Below are 12,586 nucleotides of genomic sequence, written 5' to 3'. Positions count from 1 at the left end.
TCGGTCATGTCTCAGTAGCTGTCATATACTCATTATTTATTTATAGTTTACAAATCCGGGATTGATCACCAAACCTCAGAGATGCATACACAATTAACTGAAATATTTGTGTGAAACTTGCCTCCAGCAAGCCTAGGAATGTGCCATTGTTTTAAAGGAATATAATTTACATGAAGGGGAGATTGTGTAGGTCTTCGGCCATCCTGAAGGCTAGCTTTCCTCCCCTCTACACCACACAGAAAGCTAAGACCCTGCCCCAAATACTCCTCACCAGGGGTATATTTCGGTACAAAACGAGCACCTTCAATATCACTGAACTGAGCCGTTATGATAGGCACAGCACAACCCCACCACCTCCCCCTCCCGCCCCCCACTGCATTTCATTTTCAACCGAAATGCACTCGCGTTGTTTAAAAGAGGAGGACGCTCCAGAGTTGAACTGGGGAAACCTATCTCTCTGCAGTAGCTGGTCTAAGATTTCACTTAACGCTCCTCTTTGTCAACATTCATTGCGGTTAAAACATAATTACTCTAACTTGAGACCTTTTAAAAAATACATATCTGTATGTTCTTTTCCACAATTCCCTCTCTGGGCTAAGCGAGGCGTCGATGAGGAAGCTCTCTCACAGCAGCGATAGTAAGCCCAGGGCAGCAGCCGTAAGGCAGAGTGTGTGAGAGGCTCCGGTGGTGTGGCGCGGTGCAGCCTGTCTCAGGCCCGCTCCGCCGTGAGCCGGAGACGAAAGGCAAGCGGGCGGGAACCGGGGAAGGCGTGGGCGCCATTTATAAAAAGATGAGGGACGGCTCCATCCCAGTACTCCGAAGACCCCCCCGCACCCTCCCCAAGCCAGAATCCTCACCTTTGAACGAGGCACCGCGGCGCTGGGAAGAGAAGCAGGGTCCCAGCTGAAGCCCTCACTGAGAGAGAGGCAGCGGCGAGAAAAAGCCTCTCCCAGCGCCTCGGCGGCACGCTCTCCCGCCACGCCGCCTCCATCGCGCCCGCCGTGTTGCAACATGACAGATAGAGACAGAAGGAACAGAGACTGCCACAACTGACGTATTCCCCATCCCTTTTTTTTTATTTTTTTCCTTCCTTGTCGAGTCTTCTGCTTTCTGGACACCTGATTGATTCTGACAGTCTATATTGGGTGTTTCATATGAAAGAGAATTTTATGATAAAATGTTAATGAGCCAGAATTCTTCTCAGTGCTCTTATTACAGGCCGCCAGTTTTGAACATTTTTCAAAGTAACACACCCAAATCCACTGTTTGCAATGAATAAGTAATACGGCCTTGTCACTGAAGTATCAAGCATGTTTTAATCAGCACCGTTGGAACAGAGGCGTCTTGAAAGGTAGTTTTTTTTTTCATGATCAGAACAATTAGAACTTATCTCGCATCAAAAGGGGAATTCGGCGCGTTTCATTCGCGACCCCCCGTTCGCCTCTTTCTTTAACTTTGTGTTTAAGATGAAAATGAAAGTCTAACAGTCGGAGCGGCGACAGTAGTCTTGGGTGACCGAGAGGGGTCTGGTCAAAGGCGCCGCGATCCACAGAAGATGAGAGAGGCGGCTTTGTTCCCCCGCCCGGAGAGCGGTGGCGGTGCGTGTGAAATAAACATCGGCGAGTCAGCGCTATCGGATTACGCTCGGCCGGCTTCCATTCCGTTTGTTGCCGCGGAGTCGCGTCCATCCTGCCTGTCTTCCGTTTCGCTGTGACTGTCCACATGAATGCGCATTAATGGGTTGCGTTATGTGTCTGTTTATTATTTAATGGGTTGCGTTATGTGTCTGTTTATTACTCGAATGGTAATGAGCAGCTGTAATCGTGCTGTCGGATACCTTTCCTCACTTCCGTTTCAGCTCGGTTCTCTCACGGCTGGTTTGCTTAATTATTCACCTCGTATCTATTAAGAAGGAATTAAGAATCTATATACACAGGTAGAAACGATGAAGGCAAATGTCTTATAGAAAGGTGCTATTTGAGAATCAGGTAAAAGAAAAAAAAAATCTTTTTTAGTAGCATACAGGCACTGACCTGAAAAGAACATTTCAGCATAGTGTTAACCAAATCTCCAAAGTTAGCCCATGTTCCTGGCCCATTCCTTTGCGCAATATAAATCACAAGTACACAGTAACTAAGTAGTGCGGTTGAACTCCAGCTCATATGCCTGCATTCCTTCAGAAAAATGTTAATAACTTTTCTGTTTTTTTAGATTTTTGTCTCCTCCATCTCACTCTCATACATTTAAAATTTTTAGTATATAGACTTTAAACAGCCTTGATGTCTGTGCTTTAAACAAGTCAGTTGAAATAAACCAAATATCTTATGTATTATTAGCAATTGTGGCAGGCTACGAGAACAATTAGAGGCCACAGTATCAGACACAATATCAAGCCTTTTTTTCCCCGCACAGTTTGACTACTGAATATTTTACAGCATGTAGCATAGGAAAGTGTACTTTTCAACTTAACATGATTAAAATCTTGCATTTGATTGTTTTAGTATAAATGAGCTTTATAAAAGTTACATTGGTAGTTTTTCAGTGAAAATATAATGGATTTACATAATTGAAGATATTAATATAAAAAGTATAATGGTTAAAATTACATAACAAAACATACATGCACTGTTTATTCATTTCATAAATATGCTACTTATGGGAATTCTGTACATAAAAAAGAAGTAATACGAATAGCCATTGTGAAGAGTAACAGAGTAGAATTTCTTTCCATCTCAACGGAAGAAATCCCAAGCTAGTCTACCGGTGTTCAGAAATACCCAGTGATCCTTGCGGTCATTCAGCGGAGATGTTCTACAGAGATCCATATGAAGGATGCCACCGAACACCGATGCTAAGGGCTTTTGCGCGCTGAAATGATCAGAGGAATTCACATGTGACAGGGTATGCTTTTCTGCTCTCGCTTTTGGGGGCGATACGTTTTAAAGGGTCTCACTTTTTAACGCTCTGCATATTTCAGTGGGTTAAGAGGAGTCTTAGCTTTGCCGGAGTGTAAATGGAGGCCGCGTCAGACGCAGTCGGTGTCCATCAGAAAGGCTAAATTTACACCCCATCCCAGTGTGCAGGTCTGCAGAAGAATTTCTGGCGAACATTAAAATGAGCTTTCATCAAATATGTATTTTTTTCCTCCAAAATAACGCCGCGAGGGAATGAAGTGGTCAAAAGGTATCCTACCTGGAATGTAATAAATGACTTGGCCCTATATCCCGGAGCTATATTACATTTATATAACGTGTTGTAATGATGATGTAATGTTGGGTCACATTCTCTCAGAAAATGGGTTGGGCCCATTACTCTAAAAAGCCTCAGTATTTTATATCTGGAATATTATCATTAATATGATTTTTTTACATTTTTCATATTATGCATCTTCATTTTTGGGAAAACAAATTAATGAATGAACTCTTCCAATAATTGCATATTTAATTCTTTCTGGAGAATTTTTTCAGTCTTCTTCAATTCTTCAATAACGCAAATTTCTGTTTTGGAAAAGGTAATAATGTGGCAACATTGTCCAGTAGGCTGCCATGTAGACTAATATTCTAGTACTATTTTATTTGCAAAAACAATATGTGTCCTTTAATATGCAAGTATCCTTCAAAATACAGGCTAGATTTCCCCCCTCCCTAGTTTCATATGCACCTCAGCCTCGGAGGCAGATAAAACTTTGACTCGAAATGATAAAATCCGAACACGATCCCGTTGTTCTTTTTTTTTTTTTCCCCGGTAGCTCCAGTCTAAAAGCTTGCTAATGCCATTTGTCCTCAGGTTAACAGAGAGACTGGATATAGGGCAGATGAATTATTCACTCTCCCACAACACATGCACTTTTGCTTTTCAAGCATGAGTTATAATTTAATTAGAAACTTCTGGTGCGTTGCTGGCTATTTAAATATTAAATTGTTCCGCTGATCACTTTCGATTAGGCGCCCCGGTGAAATTCCGTATAATGTCAGTGGGAGTTGTTCTCGGAGCTGTGCTCGGGATTGTTGTGGATGTGGAAGGGGACTGCGGTAATTACATGCATCCATTAAAATCAACAGAGGACCGGGGCTTCTGGGAGGTCTAATGGGGACGTCTCGGTGACAGCTAGCAAAGAGCGTCTGGGATGATTACCTCCCCCCCCCCACCCGGAAGCTCGGGTGAAAATGTGCCCCTCATGCGGGCGCCCCAGCTGGAGGAGTCGCATCGAAAACGCTCCGGTTCTGCAGCGGGACAGACGTGCTCCGAAAACCTCGGGGGGGGGGGGGGGGGGGGTGATCTCTCAGTCACCGCGCGCCACTCTGCTGTCTCCCTGCATTTGTCACGCCCCGCTCGCCTCCCGAATGCAACCTGTTGACGCCCCCCCCCCCCCCCCCCCATCCCGTCGCACGCTCACTCTCTCCCCCCCTCGCCCTCCCCAGGTCTGCCGCCGCTTCATTAAGGACTGGCTGGAGAGGAGGAAGCCTCCGTTCGGGGCCGTCAGCAGCTGCGTCCTGCTCATGATAATCTACACCACCTTCTGCGACACCTTCTCCAACCCCGGCATCGACCTGGACCGCCTCAGCCTGGTCCTGGTGGTGTTCATCAGTGAGTAATCCCCTGCCCACTTCCCCCTGCCCGGGCCTGTGTGTGTGTGTGTGTGTGTGTGAATAATCTGCCCCCGTCCCGCCTGGCAGGTTCCTTCATCCTTCCTGGCCACCCGCCCGACATGGCCGGTTAATCAGCCCTGGCAGAGATTTAATAGTGATCCCTAGCCATGGGCGACCGGGCTAATTATAAGCCCGCATCTTCTTTAATCTTGTCCGGGCTCATATTTATTCCTTTATGTATTAAAGCAATCTGTTAGCTTTAGACGCCCCGTCTCGGGGCCGTCCGCCGGGGTTAAGAGCACATCATTCGCGAGGAGGGGCGGAGCGAGGGGGCCTATACCTCACCTGTCTGGGCTTCAGAAATAGCTGCGGTCCATTTCTTACCCCCCGCGCTCGCCCCATACCCACGCCCGGGGGGGGGGGGGGGGGGGGGGCGCAGGGCGCCTGCGACACGCCCTATGCTATGGCCTGCTCAGTTACAAACACAGAGACAGGGACATGGCCAGGGAGGCTAAAAATATGCCCGTTCGGCTTTTGGAGAGGGCCCCAGCACGTCTGTGGTCGGGTCCTTTTCCCTCCAGTGTGGCGCTTTATACAGCAAATGTGCTGATGGTCGTTTTCTTAATTGCAAGGTTCCAGTGAGGTGTCCATCACTTGCAGTATTCTCTCCCTCCCCAATCGTACCCACCAATCAAATTCTGCAGAAAACTTTCTTATATTTTATTCGTCAAAGCAGCCAAAAAATATTTTTTTAAAATAATTTAATGAAATTCATACATGGGCATCAACTCGCTATATTTGTCTAAAAAACAAATTTCAAGCATTTAAGCATAAGTCGTTTGATCAAAATGGCTGTGAATACACATTTCCCATTTTTGTAATCAGGTGTGTTCAAACGTTTGACTGGTAGTGTAATTTTTTCATTGACCGTTACAGGTGTATAACACACAGGTGAAATGCTGAATGGAGTGCTGAGGCATGCAGGGCTTTTGTGGGATTTTTTGGGGAAAAAGTGTGCCGCCTCTGGCATAGCAAATCTGATGGTGCTTTGTCATCATGGTGGGTCCCAGTGCGCTCCAGATAAATTGTTTGTTTTGAGCGATTTAATTCATCTCTGTGAAAACAGTGCATTGCTGCTTACAAGTGGCCTCATTTTACAGAATACGTAATCTAAAAATCGCTCACCGCGTGAGATAAAGAGGAGAAATAATTTCCTCAGATGGAATGGTCCATCTGAGTCAGCCTCTTCATTCTGTAGACATGCCTCATGCAGGGGGGTCTGTGTGTAATGTATTCGAGTGTGTATTGTGCGTGTCTGTTTGTGTGTGTACGCGTGTATGTGCGTGTACTGTTTATGTATTCAGTGCACACCTTTGTGTGCGTGCGTGGAGATTCGTGCTAAATCCCAGCGAGAGAGACATGGCTTGTAGCCTCACACGCGTCTCGGACTTCAGCAGATGCTTCTGGGGGGTCTCGCCGTCCGTGTGTCTCCCACAATCCTCCTCTCTCGTTCCCTCCCGTGCTGGGGTCACTGCCTCCCACTGAAGAGGCGTAGAGGGCTGCCTTTGATGAAAACACGCCTGTTTGATCGCCTTTAAAAGCCCTTGATGGCCACACACTTCACATTCGATTTAATGGAAAAGTAGTTCATCATGAATCAAGTGCAGATTAAAAAAAAAGATAACATCATAGTTATCTTTTTAGCTATTCACGGGTTACATTTCTACACATATATTAGACCAAGAGAATCTCTTTTCACAGAATTTACTATCAAAATCTGTAGCAGGTCATTGATATTGTTTGAATTTGCTTAAGCTCTACCATATAGAAAACAATGGGTACATGATACACACACTTAAGAAATAATTCAGTGACTTTTTTTCATTTTTTTTTTAAACTGAGGTAAAGTAAAATGTAGTGTTTGGGGACATTTGTAATGCCAAAAGGGTAATGAAAGTGGTGGTCACAGATCACATTGCTTTAATGGAATATTCTTTACAGTCATCTTATCGCCACTCAACTGACCAATCACATGCAGTTTTAAAAGCCAGGAAACTGGCCCCGTGTAGCTGGATTTAAAGACTTGGATGTCTATTTTTAATCTCTTTACTTCAAGTCATTTAATTGCCAAGATAGTGAAATTATGCCCAGTGTAAATACTGGTAGATGGAAAAAAACTGCTGGCCAGATGGTCATCTTGCTTGGCTGTGTTTGGTTTGGATGTAGCATAAGACACTATGAGATTTTAGTGCTGTTGTTTCAGGAAGCATTACACGATTTGGAGAGAAAACCCAAAATCCTAAACCACCGCTGGCTTATAGACCGCACTTGCGAAGCCGACCTCCTCACCCCTCACATCCATCCGAATTTCAACACGTCTGAGGAGAAGCTTTTTGTTGCGCGTTGTTGAGATTAGCGGAGTTTCTCGGGCCCCTCGCTCCCCGTCTCTGCGGCCCTAACAAGTCTTTTGTTTTGTTTGTCTGCCTTTGTCTTTTCCAGTTTTCTCCATCCAGCTGAGCTTCATGCTGCTAACGTTTCTCTTCACCACAAGGTAAGCGTTGCTGCTCCTCTGCCTCCGAGCACGTTGCACTCCAGCGCACCGCGCTGAAAGGCAACCCGCCTCAGACCTTTCGCGTTTCTCTCAATCCCACGATGCCTTGTTGGAGGGTGAGATTGACATCTTTGTCTCTTAATCGAAGATTGTTTTTCGCTCTCTCCCTTTCTCTCTCTCTCTCTCTCTCTCTCTCTCTCTCTCTCTCTCTTCTACAGAAAGAAGTCAGGATTCACGCCAGCAGATACTGTGGCGATTATGTTCTGTTCTACACACAAATCCCTCACTTTAGGTTGGTACCTATCTCTTTTTTTCTGTCAGGTTGTAGTCATCATGACTTGCACCCTCTGATTGGTGTAAATGAGACCGTATCCCTCAGCCGTCTGTGTTGGTTGAACTGAGAATTCCAGCTCAGCCAGGTTTATGCGTTTGACACAGAGGCTGGAGGAGAGGGCTTGTAACGGGAGGGTTCCTGGGTCTAATCCCTGGTAGGGTGCTGATTTTGTACCCTGTAGCAGCATTGCTGTCCTGCGTCACTTCAATATGAAGCTGCATAAATGGATGACCCCCAAAGTGTCATCTATGGAATTTGTCCTGTAGAAGGGGCGTCTGTACAACAAACCTATAGCAATAACCATTAGAGCCAGGTCCAGACAAGTAGATTTAATGAATACTGTATGGCAGTACTTTGGCCCAATTTGGCTTTGCAGTTAATAAAGCCCATTTTTACTTGATTATTATTTTTTTGCATTCTATATAATCTGCATAAACGCTCCATTTAAACCTTTTTTAGAGTGAAGTTAGCTACTGAGAAAGCCAGCTCCTTCACAGTCTGCCATATTGAACGCAGTTGTTTATGGTGAAAGAACTGCTTGCTGTTTGGATGAATTCCTGTAAAGTTGAAGTTCAAGGGCCAGTAGTTTCATCATATAACAGATATAGCATATCGTATACATTCTTATATTATGTATGCGCAGTATATTTTATTTGGTAAAGTATGTACACATATGTGTGTGGTAGAACATTGTTTTCATAATTCAGAATGGAGACATGGATGCAGTCCTCATCTTCAGTGGTCGAGACACTTGGGACGTGGCAAATAACATTCATATGAACAGCCCTCGGTTCTAAGTGACCTGTGCATTTTTCATGGTCCCATTGTGCAGTAGTCACTCATGGCTGTGTTACGGTTGTGTTAGTGACAGGACAGAGTCGAACGCTGAAATATTAATCCGCTTGCAACACACCACTCTCATGTTAATTAAGTCTGACCGTCTCTTTCGACTGACGGATGTCTCGGATATTCTGGCAGGAAACAAGCCAAAGCTTGTAGGAAGACATGCGTGATGATGGCAGCCATCAGGGCTTGTTCACGTCTAACAGAACCGCTCACACGTGAATGAAGGAAAACATTTGACCAATTGGGTTCGTTTCTCTTCGTCTTTCATTTGAGACGTTGATGATGTTGAGTGCCAGCATTCAACAGGAGTGTTGCATTTTGTACCTGCTTGTACCTTGTCTGGCCAACTGTTGAAGCTTGGTCATGCAGCGCTTCTAATATTGTTGACTCCTCATATGGCTTTTTGCTTGTGTAGTACTCTGCCTCACTTGTAAGTCGCTTTCGATAAAAGCGTCTGCCAAATGAATAAATGAATAAAATTTTATTATTAGTAGCAGTAATATTGCTTGTTCCATTCTTAAGCTTAAGACGCTGGAGTGAGCAGTGATTTTGTTGAGTCTGCGACTGGACTCAAGCTACCCATACATTATTCCCTGCACCCCAGGAACGGCCTCCGATTGTGCCATATCCCCCAGTTTATGCTGATTAACCTCTTTGTTACTGTATCTGGAGCATAAAGAGCTCATTAAATATTTACATATGCACTAAGCACTATTAAAAATTAAGAAACCCTAAATTGTATTAACCTGCAATAATATTCACGCATCATCTTCTCATTGAAGAACGATGCCTATTCCGCAGATGCAAGTGGAAAGTATCTTGCACGGCATGTTATGGGGAAAGAAAGAAAGCTTTTTTTGTTTATTACTGACCCTGTGTAACTGTTTGTATCAGATTGTTTGCGAATAAAAGAGCTGGGGAAAAAAGCGTGTTACACAGCATGTTCGATACGCAGGTCGAAAAGACTTGGTCTGTCCTAAGCACAGCAACAGTAGGTTTGCTCAGAGAATTACCGTGTTGGAATTTTTTTCAGTTTGACTGTCCCTATAATTAATGCAGAGGTGTTAATGTAAGTCTGCTTTAACACTGTTCACTTACACAGGCCAGAACCTATTCATAGCATTAAATATTTCTACTGATAACTTGTATAACTGAAAGCGCAAGGAACACAAACATCTGGGTCATTGAAGCCTGAGAAAAATGAAATTGAGAAAACAAAACCAAACAGCCGAGAGAATCCTCTCTCGCAATAGTATCATTCATTTGTTGTATTATAAATATTATTGTAACCTTTTGATTCAGTGTAGTTTTAACATTATGGGTTTATGAAAATAAATAATGCAAGGCTATATTTGGAAGGTTTTACCACTTTGTTATTTTGATTATTTTTAAAACCTGACATTTTAAGAAGAAATTACACCAGGTGGACGTTGCTCCCTTTTTCCAGCCTCTTTATGAGCTTCAAACAAGTATAAATTTCTCTCGCGCGTATTTTGTTATTCTCCGCTAATGCAGCTCGACTTCTCCTTCTTTCCACAGTGGCATCATATCAATACTATCAATCTTTCATTTTCACAGTTTAATAATAAAGAAGAGGTTTTTGAGCTGTGTTGCGGTCCTGCAGGCGGTGGGGCTGATTTTCACCTGTTTGAAGGGCACTCACTTTCGGGGTGGGGGCGTTTTGGGCCTTCTTATTATTATTAGCGCCGCGCCCGAGGAGCCGCCAGCACGAAAACTGCGAGGTTTAAAAGTTAATGGGCCGTCTCCGTGGCGTCCCTGTGATCTCTCTCTCCCTGCGTCGCAGGCTTGTTCCTGCTCCTGCCAGCCCGAGCTCCCACCTCTGCGGAGCGAAAAAGGCCGATCTGTTGCGTTTGTCCCGGGGAAAGACGAGCCGCGTGAAACTTTGATGCGCCCTGCGAGGGCCGGCCGCTGCGGCGGGGCACGCGGCGGTGCTGGCGCCCGCCCCGTTCGTGCCAGCGTAGGCCGCGGGCTGGCCGAGGCAGCAGTGCTTATCCATGATTTAGAGGCGGCCGTCAGAAGAGCTTAACGCCGGTGCCGGTGACGAGTATTTCAGCTAATTTCATCATGGCTTCGCTAATGAGGCCTGGGGAGGCCCGGGCGCCGTGGTCGGTGTTTGGGAGGAAGAGGGTGGGGGAGAATAACCGTTTGGGCCCCGAAGGGGGGACGAGGCCACGAAGCGGGCCGCACGGAGGCAAGTGGACACTACGGACCCCCTCTCACCCTGAGGTCTGCATGACTAACCCGCCGCCAGTGGCACCACGGATACGTGCTGACTGTTGAGGTAGAGAGCTGGAGAGCTGGGCTGTGTTAGCGCCGCGGCGTCCCGGCAGAAACGAAGCAGTCTACCTGAGAGATCGACTCCGAGCTCCGCGCTCAACCCAGATACAGGGAGCGGTGGCGCGTGGGACGCAGTCACACGGACGCCGCGCTCGACGTTGGCTGCATCACCCGCTCTCCAAAAAGAATTCATTTCTAGTTTCCTTTGCGCTCAAAACCCGTATTCCCCGGCCGAGCCCCTTCACCGTACTTCCCCCAGCGGCGCGGCATGCCAGTGAAACCCACTTCCTGCTTCTTTTGCTCCCTCTTGCATCAGTTCTGAGTCGATGCTCTTTCAAAGAAATCCAGAAATCGAGATCCGCTCCAACGTTTTTCCCTTTAATTCCGAGATGAAAGCCGGCTCCATCGCCTATGCACTGTAAATGTTAAGTATATTTGAATTGCTTGTGTTTTCCTTTTTCAATTGCACCGTGAGGAAGGGGGCGAAGCAGATCGGAAGAGGAAGATGTTCAGAGATCCCGTGGATGGCACGGCGTTCGCAGTCAGACCGCGCCGCACGGCTTACCGCTGCTTCGTCCCGGCTCCTGATCTCAGCCGTTCAAAGACCGCTGTTTGCGCAAATCCCATTCAGAAAATGCGCCAACATTTTCGGTTGAATGTCCTCGACTCATCAATATAAAGCATTCGATAAATAGGCACTTTTGTACTCGTTGGCAGAAAGAGTAGTCAGAATTGGGAATTCCAAGAGTGCGCGCGCAAACACACACACACACACACACGCGTGCGCGCATGCACACACGTATCAGGCTTATTATTGCTCATGAAGGGGGTAAAGGACCTGTCATTTCACCCCAGCCTGCCCTTTGTACAGCCTTAATGATGGTACTAATATGTTCTTAAGCAAAATTTGATTCATGGCTTTCATTAGAGCGTGTGCCAAGGTGTCTTTGCTCTTTCCCCCCCTCCTCTATTTTAATGACTGCCTACAGAAGGGGGGGTGGGGTGGGGGGGGCAGCACCCCCTTAATCACGAGAGCGGGCGTTGATGGGGACGTTGAGCTATTGTGATGATGAGGGCGGGGGTGGTGGGGGGGCTTCAGGGTAGGAGGGCACAGCCCAGCTGGTAACCCTTTATAATCCTGCTCACGGGAGTATGTGAAGAAAGGGATCCATGGACCCAGGGGAGAGCTCGGCTGGCGCGGGGGGGGGGGTAATTTATTAGGGCCCGTCACGTCCCCCCCTCCCCGCCCTCATTAATATCCACCCTTCACAACAAACCGATCTGAGAAGCACCTGAATGGTGCTTGGGGGGGGGGGGGGGGGGGGGGGGGGGGTGAAGGGGGTGAAGGAGGTGGCCTCCCCTCTTTAAGAGACGGGTGCGGGTGAGTAATGGCTCGGGCCCGTGTGCGCACGCACGCGGGGGGGCGTTAAATAAATTAGGTCCCGTTACCCGTGTAAGGAGGTGGTTCCCGGATCGGAGGCGCGACACCGTACATTTGTTTACAAAGCAGCGTCGCGGCTGCAGGTGGAGCCGAGGTGCCGGCGGTTCCCTGGGATAATTTGAATAATTCAGCGTGCGAGAGATCCGATAATGCCAGAGCGCTCTGCGTGTCCCGTTTAAAAATGCAGGGGGCGAAGTCAGCCCACCTTATCACCTGCCTGGCTCCCCCTCTCTCCCTACTCTCTGTCTCTTTCACCATCTCTCTCTCTGTTCTCTTTCTGTTTTCTCTCTTCTCTCTCTTTGCTCTCCATCTTTCACCCAGTATTTTTTGTCTCTCCTCTCAACTTCTTTCACCCACTTTTTCCTCTATCGCTCTCTTTCACCAACCTCTTTTCTCTATCTTTCACCCACTGTCTTTCTCTCTGTTTCTTCTCTCTTTCTTTCACCCACTTTTTTCTCTATCTCTCACTTTCACTGACGTCTTCTCTCTCTCTGTCTCTTCTACCCACTGTTTTTTCCTCTTTCTTC

At 46.7% G+C, this 12,586-nt stretch overlaps 1 protein-coding gene across 1 annotated transcript in view; it reads left to right on the top strand.

The window, feature by feature from the left end:
• slc10a7 (solute carrier family 10 member 7) overlaps window positions 1–12,586 on the top strand; it is an 87,628-nt gene that overhangs the window by 63,499 nt on the left and 11,543 nt on the right. Inside the window, exons 11-13 of the mRNA XM_036551874.1 lie at window positions 4,422–4,587; window positions 7,089–7,140; window positions 7,359–7,432. Of these exons, the coding sequence (XP_036407767.1) occupies window positions 4,422–4,587; window positions 7,089–7,140; window positions 7,359–7,432 (292 nt within the window). The remainder of the gene's footprint in view (window positions 1–4,421; window positions 4,588–7,088; window positions 7,141–7,358; window positions 7,433–12,586) is intronic.

The sequence above is a fragment of the Megalops cyprinoides genome, chromosome 18, assembly GCF_013368585.1.
Source record: "Megalops cyprinoides isolate fMegCyp1 chromosome 18, fMegCyp1.pri, whole genome shotgun sequence".
NCBI lineage: Eukaryota > Metazoa > Chordata > Actinopteri > Elopiformes > Megalopidae > Megalops > Megalops cyprinoides.
Note: the sequence above shows the minus strand (reverse complement) of the source record. Positions and strands in the feature narration are given on the sequence as shown.